At 52.5% G+C, this 16,674-nt stretch overlaps 1 protein-coding gene and 1 long non-coding RNA gene across 2 annotated transcripts; one reads left to right on the top strand and one right to left on the bottom strand.

Annotated features, from left to right (window-relative positions):
- The first annotated feature begins 5,328 nt into the window (after window positions 1-5,328).
- Window positions 5,329-10,831, top strand: FOXA1 (forkhead box A1). Its single transcript, XM_077909087.1, has 2 exons — window positions 5,329-5,542; window positions 7,970-10,831. The coding sequence occupies exons 1-2, from the start codon at window positions 5,471-5,473 to the stop codon at window positions 9,332-9,334; spliced, it is 1,437 nt and encodes a 478-aa protein (XP_077765213.1). The 5' UTR covers window positions 5,329-5,470; the 3' UTR covers window positions 9,335-10,831.
- Window positions 10,832-11,006: 175 nt separating this feature from the next.
- Window positions 11,007-16,334, bottom strand: LOC144320480 (uncharacterized). The gene is made up of 2 exons (XR_013386052.1): window positions 13,131-16,334; window positions 11,007-11,748 (listed from the first exon to the last, which is right to left on the bottom strand). It is a non-coding gene; the product is annotated as an uncharacterized LOC144320480 (long non-coding RNA).
- Between the last annotated feature and the right edge of the window lie 340 nt (window positions 16,335-16,674).

Below are 16,674 nucleotides of genomic sequence, written 5' to 3'. Positions count from 1 at the left end.
TAGAGTTCAGGGAATGACGAGCTAAATACTCATTCACCATTGGGGAAGGATTTAGGTTCAAGGTGGCAGCCTCCAGGAGAGAGATGACATCTAAGAGTGCTCTGAGGTTGTGGGTTTCCATCACTGGCTCCCTATCAGCCCCAGCTTCTGCCGGTGGGGTGGAGTCAAGTTCCCAGGCTTTCAGACTCCCAGCTCTTGCACACCTGGAGTGGAAGGTGGGGGAAATGCCAGGATCTCAAAACACCAGTCTAGTCTGTGGCACAGAGTAGGGCCTCAACCACTGTAGTCCCTCCCTGTTCTCAGACCTAAAATTTGTTATGCTTCTCCCTAATTTTCCAACTCTGTATTTGTAGCGTGCATTTCCAGTTCCTCTTCCAGGACCCCAACCCTACCAGTTTTTAAGTAGTTAGAGGAAAGTGTAACAGGAAAGTGTGAATAAAGCAGTCAGTAACTCGAACACAGCTGCCTAGAGATGTGCGACTGCCTGGGGACCCGGCCTGGGCGGGGGTGCCACGTGTGCCACCCAGGCCTCGAGGAAGGGAGGTTCCCATTCTCTGCGGGCACCAATGGGACACTTATTCCCTCCAAGGCTAGGGATTGCCCAAGAGGGCTAGTCGTCCTTCCCAATCTTTCTCATTTGAATACATGAAAATGCGAGTTGGTTTTGGCAGGGCAATGCTAGTTTAAGGCCAGAGAGACGGTTTTGTCGCCCGCGGGCAAGGCTGGGCAGGGAGCAGCTCCGGCTCCGACATCCGGCTGCGGGCCAGGGAGGCCCGCGCCCCAGGCCGCTCAGAAACCCCGCGGCGGCTCCAGGCGCAGTGAAGGGAAAGGACAAACCCAGAGATAAAGTATTGGGATTAAAATGTTTCATTAGATTTTTTTCCAGTACAAACACCCAGGATCCTGAGATTTCTCTGCACGAAACTGTCGGATGAGGCCGGCTAGGTGGTCCCGGGGCCAGGGCCCCTACCTACTGAGGGTCAGACGCCTTGTGAGTTGTGAATTAATTTCTTGATTAATATAAGGATAGAAGGACGGGCAGAGAAAGGAGGGTACGAGAAAACAAAGAAAAGTCAAGGAAGACGGGGCCGTGAAGGAACAGGAGCTCGGTGCTTCTCCTGGCCCCCGCGCCTGACTGGCGGCCGAGCGCTCCTCGGGTCTCGGGTTCCCGCCCTCCCGCGGCGCCCGCCCCCCCCCCCCCTCGGACCCACACCTCGGTTAGCGAGGCCAGTCACCGCAGGTGCAAAGAGTGGCTTTCAGCGTCCCAGGCCTTCCCCAGTGCTAAACCCACCCGGGTCCCAGTCCAGATCCGCTTTGAACCGCGTGAAAGACAACAGGTCTTAGTTTCACAGCATCTGATTCCTCCCCCCTCCCGCCCCCCCCCCCCCCGCAGGCAGATTTCAGCATCTCATCTGGGTGAGATGGGGTGGGGAGGCCTGCAGAGGAGGAGCTGGGACCCGCCTGCACTGAGGGTGGCTGGGCCCACGCCGGTGGAGACCTGGCCACAGCCCCCTGGGAGGACGGAGGTCGCACGAGCCAGGGGCCTGGAGAAAACCAGAGAGGCAAGTCCTCGGGAGGCTCCAGGGGGCACCGCAGCGGCCCGCCCCGCCCCCCCCGGGTTCCGCCCTCTGCCCACCCCGCAGTCCTGCTAAACCGGGAAGACCCCGGCGCGGCCACACGCAGCCCGCAGGGCCCAAGGCCTGAGGCGCCAGCTGTCTCTCGCCCAAGTCACCCCCTGTTCCTCCCTTGCCCAGGTGAAGATCTGCGGAAGGGGTTCCCAAGCAGGTAATATTGGGAAAGGGTAGACGAGGTGGCCGGGTTTGGCCAGCGAGCCTCGTGCCGCCCGCGCCCACAGCCCGACCGCGCGGGGAGCGGACCCCACAGGCGGAGAAGGCGCAGCTTCCGGGAAGGGCGGGGCCGCTTCCTCCGCCCGAGGCCACCTGGACCCCCCCGCAGGCTCCCCTCCAGCCGGCTCCCGCCTCCCTCGCCCCGGGAGCCTGCCCTCCCTCTGCGGAGCCGCGCCGGGCCCGCACAGACCCATCCTGGCCCGGGGAGTGTGGCCCGGGACGTCCCAGGAGACGCCACGTGGCTGCCCTCGTGGCCCCTACGGGCAGGTCCACCCAGCCCGCCTCCCCGAGGTTGGAGACGCGTCCACGTCTCCGGAAAGCAGGGCACAGCCTTCTGAGAAGCGGAGACAGGGCCTATTTGGGAGAAGAGGTTTGCTCAACGAAGGAGCAGACTGCAGCCACCAGGCAGGTCACCTGGCTGCCTACTGGCCAGCTACCCGGAGACAGCAGCTCTGTTTCATTTATTTGCTTGTTTACTGCTTATTTTCTAAATCAAAGACCCGGCACGACCCTGATGATTCGCTTTTAAAACTCTGAGAAGGGACTGGCTGGCATCTGAGGACGCTAGAACTTCACTTCCTAAATGTGTTAGGTGTCTTGGAGTATTGCCACTGAGATGAAGAGAGGCTGGGAGCTAACTCCGCTGCCACCTTTCCTTCGTGGCCTCAGGCCGTCGGCTCTGTGAACTGAAATCTCGGGCAGGGGAGGCGCCCGGAGTTCCAGACTCCCCTGACCGTGCTCGCTGGGGGCGCGTGCGGGAGGATTGGGGCGCCCCCCTTCCTCCCCACACACACCCCGGGAGGTGCTAGGAGCCCAGTAATTCTCGGCGGGCGGCGACCCAGGAACTCCCAGGCTGGATCAAGGCTCTGAAGTTGGCAAAGTCCACTTTTCACCACTAGTCTTGGGCTCTGAAGAAGCCCTAGGGGAAAAAAAAACTTTACTTTGGACATCCGTCTACAGGTGTTTTTTTCTTTCTTAAGCTGACTTTTTTTTTTTTTTTTAAAGATGAGCTCTAGTAGGTTTAGGAAGTGGGCTAAAAGTGAAAGAATATTTGATTTTTTCATTGACCCCCTATAAAATGACAGCACTCCCCTCTTTAGGCACTAGCTTTTTGTGTACCATAAAAGCTGTTACTAAGTTGTCACTACCTATAGAAAATGCCCTAGTCATGCTCGATGTTTTTGAAGAGCCAAGAGGGCGTTGGAGAATCACCGCGGGAAGGAACAAGGAAGCTCAGCACTGAAAGTCCCCCCCACCCCCCATGAGGCCGAGGAAGCTAAGCATCCGTTTACTTTACAAATGGAACCAAGGTCCTGCTGCTGATGGGTACTTTACACAAAAGAATTCGTTTTAGGGTGGCTCTGAGAAATCTGTGCAGATCCACACATTTACAGATACATTTACAAAACTGATGGGACCTGCAGTTGCAGGGGCAGGCTGCAGTTGGGGAGGGCACCTGCTCTGAGTTCCAGGTGGATTTAATTTCACTCTCATTCCATTCCTTACGAGGTGACATTTCCCCCTCCCTTTTGTTAAAAAAAAAAAAAAGGAATTGTAATCCAATGCTTTTATCTTTTTTATTTCCTTAACTGCACATCTTCACCCTCTCAGGCTCCCCTGCTGATTTAAGAGATTTGTTTGGTTCAAGGATTTAATGTGATTCTGTTGCCAGATTTCAAGGAAGAAAGATTTAAAAGAACAAAGTGCAGGGGGAGGGGGGGAAGGTATCTGAAAGACAAGTTAAAACACATTTCTTAATATGAGATTAATAACACGCTTAAAACTTTGCTAAACAAGAATATTTTGCAGATTTTTCGTCATTTTAGAAAGATTTTATTTTGTCGTTACTTCAGGAAAACTAGTGGGTTCTACCTAGAGTGGGGCACACACACATGGTCACCCACGTACTTAGAAACAGACATAGTCACGCTCATTTAGAAGCTCACATACACGCATACATTCAGAAACATATTCAGAAACACTCACACCATCCCACAACCTATCACCAACTCAGTGCTCGTCAATCACTTTCGTTGGTCCTCCTCCTCAGGACCGTGGGCAATCTTCTAGCCAGGGCCTCATAGGAGCCAAGAGGCTTTGCTTTGGGGAGAACTTCCCACCAATGTCCAGGACCCAGTAGGAACCAAGCAAGCGCCTAGGGTGCTAGCCCGGCCCCTCCAGGTGAGAAAGGGGACCAGGCACTGCCGCCCGACCATCCCTGGCTTCAGCTTGGCACCTCTCTAGCCGAGCAGATGCATTCCCGCGCCTCTGTTCCTGCTCTCCCAGTTAACGCGCGCGTTTAGGGAGCTGTCCCCTCCCCCTGACCTTTCCCTATCGGAAACCAGACGGTCGCCACCAGCTCGGTCCCCGGGGCTGCGAAAGGGGGGCAGGAGGAGGAGCTGGGCAGAGGAGGAGCGCCCGACTCGGGTGCGCCTGCCCTATCACACAGACATCTGTTCTCAGTCTCTTCCTCTTTATGATCGCTACAGATGACAAGGGAAGTAGAGCGGACCGAGGCGGAAAAAAAAAAAAAAGTTATGTCATAAAGATATAAAACGGTGCTGTGACTCACCTGCTCTTAGCCGCAGGTACGGGTTTCGTGGCAGCGTCTCCCCTCTGCTAGCCAGGAGCCCAGATAGGCCTAACGTCACTCGGCTAGGTTGACTCAGATGGCCGAGTTTCTAGTGAAAGGGCAAAATTGGGGCTTTCTCCTTTTTTCAAGCCTGAAGTCGGGGGAGGGGGGATGGTCTGTATTCTCCAATCTCCCGGGGTTGAACTTTGGGTCTGTAATGAGTACAGTGGGGGCTGGAAGCCGACAGAAGAGCAGGAGGGGCACGGGATGGGGCTGCAGTCGGCGGCCCCCGGAAGACGGTGGGTCCCCCTGGGGAGGGGCCCTGGGGTCATTTAGCTGGCAGGGCTCTGCGAGCCGGGGCTCCAGCGCCACCGCCCCCACCCCGTCCCCGGCTGCGTGATTCCTATCCAGAACCCTCGTTAGCTAGCTCGGCCCCGCCTATTTTTCTTTTTTCCTTTTCCAAAGGGGGTTACCCCCTCCCATCCCATTTCCCTCTTCCCCCAGGCTCCGGGCTTAAACCAATTACGCTGCTTTGCAAACAAAGTGAGGGCCGGGTTTGAGGGAGGGGGCGCGGCGGGAGGGGGCGCAGGGGGCGCGCGGCGGCAGCGCGGCTGGGCGGGAGGCGCGGCGGCTGGACTGGCGGGCGGCCGCCTCGCAGGTGCACCTCGGGCTTTGTAGGTGCGAGCGTCTTTGTGCGGCGGACAAATGGGGAGAGGACGAGGAGGTGGGCACTCGAGCGACGTAAGATCCACATCAGCTCAACTGCACTCCTCTCGCAGAGGCCGCCCGCTCACTTCCCGCGGAGGCGCTCCCGGGCGCCGCGCTCCGCGGCCGCCGCCTGCCCCCGCCCGCCGCGCCGCCTCCGCCTCCGCCGCGCACGCCGCGCCCCGCAGCGCCGGGCTTCCTCCTCGCCCGGGTGGCGTTGGGCCGGCGCGGGCGCTCGGGTGACTGCAGCGGCTCGGCTCCCCGCCCCCAGCCCCGCGCCGCGCCGCGCGGCCGCCCGTCGCTTCGCACAGGGCTGGATGGTTGCTTTGGGCAGGGTGGCTCCAGGATGTTAGGGACTGTGAAGATGGAAGGGCATGAGAGCAGCGACTGGAACAGCTACTACGCGGACACACAGGAGGTGAGAGGCGGGCAGCAGGCGGGACGCTCCCGGAACCCGAGCCGGAGGAGGCCCGGAGAGGCGGGCGCCCGACAGGGTGGGCGGTGGCGGGCCGGGGGCGCCTCCTCGGTGCCGTTGCTGCGCGCCCACCCGATGCGCTCCCGGACAGGCCTGGCCGAGCCTCGGAGCCGGATCCGCTGCCCCGCGGGGAAGGCTGGGTCCAGGCGCTCGACGTTTGGAGGCGGCCAGAGGGGTTTTAGGAAACTCGGGGCTTTGAAAGCACCCGCTCTGGAAAGCGCTCGCCTCTTCCCTGCGGAGAGCGGGAGCCGGAACCAGGCCCGGGGTGCCGCGGGTTGGCGGGCGGGCGCCGCCAAGAGTTGGAGGGAACTCTAGTTCTAGAAAAGACAAGCGTTCTCCAGCAGGGCGGGCTCTTCCTCCCACGGCTGAATTCGCAGATGTCTTCGGATGAAAGCGCGATGCCGCTAAGTTGAGCGTCTTAATAATGGATCGGTTCCGAAATTTGATAAAACTTCTTTAAAAGCCCTGTTTGGGGAGAAGTGTGCTCGTTCTATCCTAGAACCGCTGGGTGGCGCTGGTGCGAACTGACTCTGCCTCCAGCACCCCGAACGGAGAACCTGTTTCTCTTCATTGTCCCCTTGGTGGCACGTTCGTGTGGTTTATTTTACAATGTGCACAAAGGGATTGTGAGCAAAACCAGGTACAGGCAGGACCACCACCTACTAAAAGTATTTCTCTAGAAACAGCTGGAGATCACCCGCCAAAAGTTCACCGTTATTAAAAACGCTTATTGAAATGGCCTTCGATAATCCTGGGGAAAGGAAAAGACCAAAAAAAAAAAAAAGTAAAACGAAAGTAAAAATTACTTAAAGACGTGGACAGAAAAATATAGAATCAGTAAATATTTTTATGGTAATTAATTTATTTAGATTTGTATATTTATATACTCACAAGCTTAGCTTACGTTTATTTGCATACCATAGCAGCCTGTGCCTAGTTAAATTTATACACCTTTTATGTTTTCAAATGAAATTGTATTTGCTGTTGAAAATATTTTAAGGATATTATTTTTATTAAATTATCAGAGAAGTTTTCATGTTTCTGGACTCTATTTTTTTTTTAACATCTATAGTGCATTCCCAAATTGCTATTGATAAGGTTTTTCTCCTACTGATAATTTAAAAAAAAAGAGCTCAGAACTCTTCTTCGGGGTTTAATTCGGATGCAGACATCTCAGCCTGCTAGTTAATGAAGTTCCCTATGGAAAGAACTTCTTTATAGGTTAAAGCTGAGAAGTGGAAAATAGAATAGCGTTAAGGGAAAATAGACTTTGATTTTATACATTTAAAGTGGGATTTTAAAGCCAAGCTTTGAAATAATCCACAGCAACGTATCAGTACCGGAATACAAAATACACCGTTTTGACAAATTATGCCACCAAAATTCTCAAATACTATAGGGCTGGAAACAGAGAAGGAAATTGGTGCAACTTTTTGAACGGCTTAAAGAGATGTACATGTAAAGTCATGTGAAAGTTAAGCGTGGTGCATGGATATTCTTATGCACTGCTCCTTTCCCCTTCTCCTCTTGTAGTTGTCTCTTTAATCTTTCCCCACAACTTATTTAACTTCTGAGTTTCTTTCCCGTTTAATAGTACAGTTGCCACAAGTAGATGGAAAACAGGCCTCCTAAACGTATCAATAACGAAAAGTCACCATTTGGGGAAACCTGCTAAGGCGGTAAAGCCAGATGCTGAGAAATGGATGGTCATATGGCCATGAATGATTAGTTCTATCAGGGAGATTAGTTGTATCCAGCAGCCTCCCCGCACGCCGAGGCTGCTGTGTGGTCAGCCCGGCCTAGCCGGCTTAGGCGAAACAGGCACCGCGCTGGTGTTCCACGGCCCACCCCCGGGGACGCGGACGGGGACGGGGACGGGGACGGGGCCGGGGGCCGGGGGCCGGGGGGGGGGGGCTGTCCCGCCCAACCCAACGCTCCCGTTACGGTGGGGGTGAATAAGCGGAGTCCGGGAATGGTTGTATTTTCGGAGTTTAACTCCTTTTAACAAAAGGGCTTTGCTGAGGCCCGTCGGGGGTGGAGACTGGGATCCCAGCTGGCGTGGATGCAGAAGGCGACGGAGGGGCCCTAGAAGTCAGTCCCGAGCCTGGCATGTAAGGCGATTACACATCTTCCCGGGGACATATTTTCCGTGAGCGCTCGTCTTTCATGCCTGCCGCGACGCGATTTTCCCCCCGCTGCGCAGGCCATTGCTCCGCTGGTTCTGGGGAGGGCGCCTGACGGTTTGCCGCGGGTGGGGGCCGTGCCCTGCAGCGCCGCGGGGCCCCGCCGGGTTTGCCCCCGGGGCCGGCCGCGCGCTCCCACTACTAACCCCGCCCTTCGGGGCCTCTCCGCTCGCTGTCTCCGCCGCAGGCCTACTCCTCCGTCCCGGTCAGCAACATGAACTCGGGCCTGGGCTCTATGAACTCCATGAACACCTACATGACCATGAACACCATGACCACCAGCGGCAACATGACGCCGGCTTCGTTCAACATGTCCTACGCGAACCCGGGCCTGGGCGCCGGCCTGAGTCCGGGCGCCGTGGCGGGCATGCCGGGCGGCTCCGCGGGCTCCATGAACAGCATGACGGCGGCGGGCGTGACGGCCATGGGCACGGCGCTGAGCCCCGGCGGCATGGGCGCCATGGGCGCGCAGCCCGCGGCCTCCATGAACGGCCTGGGCCCCTACGCGGCTGCCATGAACCCGTGCATGAGCCCCATGGGGTACGCGCCGTCCAACCTGGGCCGCAGCCGGGCGGGCGGCGGCGGCGACGCCAAGACTTTCAAGCGCAGCTACCCGCACGCCAAGCCGCCCTACTCGTACATCTCGCTCATCACCATGGCCATCCAGCAGGCGCCCAGCAAGATGCTCACGCTGAGCGAGATCTACCAGTGGATCATGGACCTCTTCCCCTACTACCGGCAGAATCAGCAGCGCTGGCAGAACTCCATTCGGCACTCGCTGTCCTTCAACGACTGCTTCGTCAAAGTGGCGCGCTCGCCGGACAAGCCGGGCAAGGGCTCCTACTGGACGCTGCACCCGGACTCCGGCAACATGTTTGAGAACGGCTGTTACTTGCGCCGCCAGAAGCGCTTCAAGTGCGAGAAGCAGCCGGGGGCCGGGGCCGGGGCCGGGGGCGGGGGCGGGGGCGGCGGCGGCGGCGGCGGCGGCGGAGCCAAGGGCGGTCCCGAGAGCCGCAAGGACCCCGCGAGCGCCGCCAACCCCAGCGCCAACTCGCCGCTCCACCGCGGCGTGCACGGCAAGGCGGGCCAGCTAGAGGGCGCGCCGGGCCCCGGGCCGGCTGCCAGCCCCCAGACTCTGGACCACGGCGGGGCCACGGCAACAGGGGGCGCCTCGGAGTTGAAGACCCCACCCTCCTCGGCGGCGCCCCCGATCAGCTCCGGGCCGGGGGCGCTGGTGTCTGTGCCCCCCTCCCACCCGGCGCATGGCCTGGCACCCCACGAGTCCCAGCTGCACCTGAAAGGGGACCCCCATTACTCTTTCAACCACCCCTTCTCCATCAACAACCTCATGTCCTCCTCGGAGCAGCAGCACAAGCTGGACTTCAAGGCCTATGAGCAGGCACTACAGTACTCGCCCTACGGCGCTGCGTTGCCCGCCAGCCTGCCCCTCGGCAGCGCCTCGGTGGCCACCAGGAGCCCCATCGAGCCCTCAGCCCTGGAGCCGGCCTACTACCAAGGTGTGTATTCCAGACCCGTCTTAAACACTTCCTAGCTCCGTGGGACTGGGGGTTTGTCTGGCATGGCCATGCTGGTAGCAAGAGAGACAGAGAGAGCGAGAGAGCGCGAGCGAGCGAGCGAGAGAGCGAGAGCGGGAGAGAGAGAGAGAGAAATCAACAACAAACAAAACCACACATACCAAGCTGACAACAGCATAATAAAATCCCAACTGTTTTTATTTCATTTTGTGTGTGTGTGTGTGTGTGTGTGCACAATCTTTTCCCCAGTGCGAAGGACTGTTACTTTGTTATTGTATTCAAAATGCCTTGTGTATATTATTACAAAGAAAACCAATCCCAAACCAACAAAAATTTTCCCTGCAAAGTTTAACAATCCACAAATGTATATATAAAATCCTTCTATTATCCTTGTTCCTCTCCCTTTCTTCCCTCTTTCTCCTCCAGACACATTCTAGTCTGGGCAGGGTTTATTTAAAAAAAGAAAAAAAAAGAAAGAAAGACGGTCAAACTTGTAAAATATTTGTTTGTGCTTCCCCACCCCCACCCCACCCCCTCCTCGCCTGACCCTCCACAAGTTTACAGGTCTATGGCAATACTCTTAACCATAAGAACTGAAAGGGTGAAGAAACAAGTAGACGCTAGGGGCTATTAAAAATATTTGAAGGACAATACTGCTCTTATGCAGCAAAACAAACTAATTATAAACATCAGAGCCATTTGTTGTTCAGCTTACATTTCTGATACATTCAAATAGCAGATGTCTTAAAATGAAATACATATATATTATGTACCAACTCATTTATGCACATGCTCAAATCTGTAGACATCCTCCGTATATTTGCATAACATATAGAAGTAATAGGTAGGTGATACACATGCTACATTTTCAAGAGTTGCCTGACCAAGAAGTTACAAAGACACCCTCCTCCCTTGTCCTCTCCACCCAAGTATAGCCCTGAGAATCAATTCCTCAAGAATTGCCATCCTCAATAACTCTGCTCCTTGCTTTGCAGAGTGCCATTGTCATGTCATTTTGAGGTCACATAACATGTATAAAATTAGCTTCTATGTATCTATACCATTTAAATAATATTTTTTTCCAGGAAAAAGGGAATATTACAATGTTGGAGGAGAGATAAGTTATAGGGAGTGGTATTTCAAAATTTGGTCCAAGATTCCAAAATCTAACTGATTGTGGCCATTTTAATTATTGCCATCGTGTGCTTGTTTCATTCAGTGTTAATGCACTTTTCACAGTTGGACATGGTGTTAGTATAGCCAGACGGGTTTCATTATTCTTCTTTGCTTTCTCAATGTTAATTTATTGCATGGTTTATTCCTTTTTTTTCTTTATAGTTGAAATTGCTTTAAATGATGGTTAAAATTACAAATTAAAAATGTTAATTTTATCAATGTGATTGTAATTAAAATATTTTGATTTAAATAACGAAAATGATAAATTTTAAGCCGTGGAATATGTTCTTGATCATTTGCAGTTAAGGACTTTAAATAAATCAAATGTTAACAAAAAAGTATTTCTGTTATTTTCCTCAATTTAATCCAAAGTAAGTATTCTGAATATGGTATTTTCCAAAGTCCAATACTGAATATAAATGACAAAAAGGAAGATGATCTAAAACAAAATTGTATTATGTTTATTATATGAATGTGAAGATAGTAAAAAAAAGTCAAAGAAATTCAATAACAGTGGGTATATAAATTGATTTAATATCACAAGAATTGAGGTTTTTTTAAGATTATTTATTCCCAGTAAAGTTTAACTTTTGACATGAGCTTAAGCCCTCTCTGTTTCCTTTGAGTCCGTCCACAATGAAATCAAATTCATTAATATAACTACATTTCCTCCTTCCCCAATGTATAATTTTCCTTTATCTGAGAAGTATTCTGGTGAGAATAAAATATCAGATGTGGCTGATAAAATTAAGTTGTCTGCAATAGAGAATCCTGAACTCTTTTTTTTTTTTTTTTTTTTTTTCACTAAAAGAGAAACAAAACTTAACCATCACGGTAGCTTTGGAGGGGGCCAGGGAGAGTCGAGTTAAATCACTCCTGCAGGGGAAGCTTTGTGCCACCAGGACATTTCGGGGTAGCTGCTGTTTTGTATTTTGTGAAGCCACTTTTAAAAATACTGTTTCTAAAAATATCATTCCTGAGAACTTAAAGCTGATGATTTGTTTGCCTTCTAAGAAGCTTTTAAATGCAACTTCACACCCCTACAGTTGCTTGAGATCACAAAATCATTAATCTCCTTTGATAGTAGGCTCACTTTCCAGTCCACCTATTTCTTTGTAAGTCTTGTTCGGATTGACATCAACAATAACAACACCAGCCCAAGCAGAGGCCAGCCTGCCTGAGCCCTTGTGTATGAACTCCATCCTCGCCAGGGCTTGAACTTGGACAGTCTTTACTTTGATCGCCCCACTCCACACTGCGGACAAGATAAAAAGAGCTGTGTGAGTCCCTTAATTATCGCGTAATTGCCTCCCCAGATGAGAGAAGGGGTGGCATGTAGCACTTGAGAAAAATCCAGAAATCCCATCCCTCCCCCCGCACTTCAGCTAATGAAAGGAGGAGAGGGAAATAACTGGTTTGAATAATTTAAAAATCTAATTTGGAGGCCCTTTGGAAGGACATTAAAGTCCCAAAGAGAGGGAAACACTTTCAAACTCAAAAGTTATTTATGTTTGTATAGCGGGCAAACAAATGTTGGCAAATTCGAATTCCAAATGTCACTAAGGTCGTGAGTTGGGCCGAGGCATTTTACCAGCCTCCCCGAGTCTAACTCGTCTGACTTTTCGCGCGTCCCCCTCGGTGTTAGAGACGGTCCCTCCGTCTCTAACATATTAGCAACATCCAAGTCTTGCCCTCACCCACCAGGCTGAAACCGGCCCCAGGTCTCTCTCTCTCTCCCCCCACCCTCCCTTGGCAGAGACTTTTCTGGGCTGGTGGGGGGCGAGGCCCCGCGGGCTGCTGGCGGAGGCCGCCCTGGAAGCCTGCCTGGGCAGCCGGAGCGGTGGGGACGCGCGGAGCTGGGGCTTCCCGCGCGCTTTCCCGCCGCCTGTGGGCAGTGAAGCCTGCGAGCACCTTGCGCGCGTTCGTCGCGTCCCGGGGACCTGCGCCCCGCGCCTTAGGATGCGCGTGGACCCGGGCCGGCGGGTGCCGGGAACAGGGGGACAGAGGAGGACCGCGGGCATCTTGGGGTGACAGGTGCAGTTAGTTCTTTATTGTTTGGGCATCTTCCCCCCTGGCGAATAAAGCTTCCGTGGCTCCCGAGACCCAAAAGTCAACAAAGGCCGGGCGTCGCTGTACCGCGGCGGCGGCTCCCGCTGCGTAATCCCCTCCTCGGAAACCGGCCGCGCAAACGCCGGGGCGCCCGGAGCTGGGCGCCGCACCCCTGGGCCAGGAGGGGAACGGCCGCCGGTCCCAGGCCGCGCCGGGACGACCCTCAGGGAGCGCGCAGCCTTCCCGCCCCCCGCGTCGACGGCGAATTTCTCTGGTTTTCACCTCGGACGCTCAGCGGGCGGAGGAGGGCGGAAAGGGGATGCGGGCCGCTCGGCCGCGGTCCTCGGGGCTCGCTCGATTTAGGAATTTCCCTCGAGATGGGGGAGGGGTCCCCAGAGGGGGAGGGGGAGAGGAGGGGGGAGACTAAACCTTCCTGCAGACCCTAGTGCGGAGCTGCCGAGGCTCTCGGATCCAGCGACCACGCCGCCACCGAGCACTGGTGGGGGGGGGGGGGGGGTGGAAAGAAAGAAAAATGTTTTGGGAGTGAATACAGTCCTGGGGCAGAGAACTTCAAATGTTAACTTTCACCTTGTTCCAGGCTTGACACATTTTTTACATTGATAAAAAGAGAAGACGACTAAACGCAGAGAGGGGGAAAGCTCAGCAGAAGCGACACAACTTAGAAGTGTTCCCAAGTGGAAGGCAGCCGGCCTGTTTCCTACAGGAAGGCTGCTACAGTGTTTACGTCACAGACAAAATGTAATTCCCATTGTCCCTTCCTGAACTCTTTATAGCAGAATAAGCTGGTGAGAATTATTAATGGAAGAGGGATTAAACAAACAAAATCCTACGAAAGTTCTTAACTTCTGTTTTCATTTTCTTTCTTTCTTTTTTTTTTTTTTTTTCATTTTCTGAAGCCTGGAGCACTCGACTGATTTCACTGAAAGTATAAAAAAATATGACTTTTCTCTGGAGTCTAACAGATTCGAATGAGCCACAGCAGAAAAGAGCTCCTGGAGTGATAAAATGGGAGAAAATCTTGTTGTTTTAACACTTTAAAAAATTGATCTCAGTTGCACAAAAATGCTTATTAAGTTTCTTTGCAAAAAATTTCTGTGATCAATACAAATTCCTTTCAATGCAGACCAAAGTAGGAGACCAGTAGCCCAAATTAATTAACCTTTCCTCGAGATCAATTGGTTTTCTGTTGATTTAGCAGTAATATTGTGGAACATTTAGCTATAATGTATTTTAATGTGATACCTCAATATGTCAAGAGGAAACCCTCATTGAAAAGATAAAATTACTTAAATTATTTAATAAATTTGTAAAAATATTTTATTTTCAAAAATTAGATCTTAATTGCTTATTTGGATTGTAGTAAAATGTGTTTTGCAACTAAGTGGAGTTAAGATAATGTCTAATTAGTTCAAGATAATTATGTGCAAAAAGTTGATTATTTGTGAGCTATCTTGGGCTGAATTAGGTCATCAAATTATGCTGAAATTTAGAAATAAGATTTTCTCAAACAGAATCATCAACGTCAATAGAAATTCACGAGCGTAAGAATGTAATAAAATGAAACAACTTGGAAGATTTTACAACCTTCCCATTTAGAAATAGAATCTATTTGGTGAGATAGAAGGGGTTTTGTTTTTGTTTTTAAAGCAGCCGTTTTTGCAAGTTTTTTTTTTCTACCGCTGATCCTATTTGATGTAGCCAAATAACATTTAATAACAGATTGCTTTGAAAGTTCCTTTTTTTTTTTAAAACCCTTCTTCCAAATAGTTACGTTTAAGACCATAATGGTTTCATTGGTGTTTCTCTTTTAGCTCCCAGTCTAGCTTGGTTCATTGAACTTTGGACAGCTCAGACTGTAGCCCTCACCTTCCCACTGCCACCTGCAGTCATCATTCTAGCAAGCAATATGGAACTGGAAAATACCCATCCATTTCAACTTTAACTTGTAAAAGGCTTGCACTTTCCTACTATAAACATTTTTTTTTTTTTTAATCTGACAGGGGGGAAATCCTCACTTGCTACCTTTCTTTTTTCTAACTTCCTCATTTCTCTAGTTAGGTCAGCAGTGACTACACAGTGTAAGAGCAAAGCTCATGGAGCATACCCCCCACCCCCATAGCCCCAGAAAGTGAGAAGCATCCCTCCATCTAGATACCACTTCATGATATTTTGGTGTTCTCTATGTTCTACTCAATGTAGAGTATAGAAGCAGAATGTTCTCCCCCAAAATCTGGAAAGAAAGGGCTTAAATGGAACACCTGCTTGAGGACCTTGGAATTCAGGTGGGATGCAAGTCAAGTCATATCAAGATCAAGTCCAGAATGATCCTCACTAGGGCAGGCCTGACTCAGAGTTCCAAGTGTGAGCTTTCCCTGGGTTGACTTTCTACTTCTTTTCCTGAAGATTACATCAGAGGCTTTTAAAGAAAAATCCCTGAAACCCAGAAAAAACAAACTGGGAATACACTCCCCCCCACCCCCCAGCACAGCTTGGAAACAGGGAACAATGCATTCAGTTGGAAATCTCTTTCTTTCCCCTCTCTCCTATGAAATTTTAGTTACTCCTCTGCTTGTCTAATCATGTCCCAGGTCAGTTTTTTTTTTCTTTTTCTCACACCGAAGAACTATTATTTTAAAACATAAGCAATTTAATGAGAAGAATGTAAGGGTTTTGTGGTGGTTTGTTTCATTTATATATTTAATTTTAAGGACCCATTATGCACGAGGGAGGGAGGAGACTCCTATCTAGTGCTACACTCCTGCCTAGAAATCTGATTCTCTTTGCACAATTCAGGTGACTGGCGCGTGTTTGGAACGCTCCCCCTAGCTCTGGGTCCCACCTGGGAGCCTTGAGCGTTTTCATTCCCATAGCCCAGCTACAAACGCTTAAGTCAGCATCTGCTGGGCCCACAGCGCCAACTCCCACCGCGTCTTTCACCGCTTTTGCCTAAGGTGGAGGCCGCCTCACGAGCTCGAACTGCAATGAGCCGTGCTGCGGTGCAGGGCACCGGCCAGGTTTCCTCACCTCTCCCTGGAGTCACATTGCCTTCTGCCGACACGCGCGTCCTTTTGTTATGCCTGGCTAATATATTAATGGAGCGGATAACCCGGATCCTTTGGTGGTGGTGGTGGGGGGGCGGCAGTTGGATCTTAGGAAGGGAACTAAACAGCTCTAGTTGCTGAGCCTTGGGCCAAAGACTTCAGAGGAGGGAGGCCTGCGGGGGGGGGGGGCGGGGCGTCGTGGGATGCGAATGGAGGTGGGAAAAGTTCACGTTGAGGGCACGGAAAGTAAACTTGATTAAATGCACGCAACAAGTTTTTGGAAAAGGTGATGTGACGCTGATGTTCTGTCCTGGGTTCAGAACTGCGAGGCAGGACGCCGCGCACGCCGGACAAAGTGCCCCGCTGGCCTAGCGGGTGCCGGCCTACCCTCCCCTTGTCCCCTTACCCCCGCCTGGAGCGCGGCCGCGCTGCGCGGTGTCGAGTCACCGGCGAAAACTCTTTAGGGCGTGTGGGACGGACTCCTCGAGCCGTCCTAAGCCACCACCCTGCTCGCTCGGTTCTAATGGTTTGCAAATAAAGCCCCGCACCCTGGCTCGCTGCGCTCACGAGACTCCTGCCTTCCCCAGCCTCACCTCCAAAGGGCAGGCCTCCCAGAGGTCTTAACTGATTAACCACAGATGACGGAACCCCTGCGTGGCGCCACGAAGCGGGCGCGAGGAGCCGAGAACTTGGGGCCCGGGGACGCGGCTGCTGGGTGCGGGCCGTGCCTCCCATCGCGCGGCGCAGCCCCCTCCCCGCCCGCAGACGGGGCCCGGGCGCCCCGAGACATATGCTGCCCGCAGGCCGCGCGGCCCGACGTGGTGCTCATTGCCGAGGCGGTTCTCAGCCCATCAAAAGCCCAGGCTTTCTTCAGCCGTATGGGCCGCGAGGTGAACAACAATGGCCGGGCCCCTTCACTTCAAAAGCGGCGATCAGGGGAAAGGCTCCCCCAGAGAATTTTTTTTTTCCTCCACAGCCTTTCATTCCTAGTTTAAAAAAAAAAAAAAAAAAAAGGCATCAGCAAGTCCAGGGCCCGGGCGAGTCTAATGCCCTTTGATGGGGATTGAATT

Source organism: Canis aureus, chromosome 9, assembly GCF_053574225.1.
Source record: "Canis aureus isolate CA01 chromosome 9, VMU_Caureus_v.1.0, whole genome shotgun sequence".
NCBI classification, from domain to species: domain Eukaryota; kingdom Metazoa; phylum Chordata; class Mammalia; order Carnivora; family Canidae; genus Canis; species Canis aureus.
The sequence above is the reverse complement of the archived record's forward strand: the minus strand, read 5'-3'. Positions and strand labels throughout refer to the sequence as shown.

Bases quoted from the DNA above. Each gene is read 5' to 3' on its own strand.
- FOXA1 (XM_077909087.1), top strand. From the start codon at position 5,471: ATGTTAGGGACTGTGAAGATGGAAGGGCATGAGAGCAGCGACTGGAAC. The intron at 5,543-7,969 runs GTGAGAGGCGGG...TCTCCGCCGCAG, and splicing joins ACTACGCGGACACACAGGAG to GCCTACTCCTCCGTCCCGGT.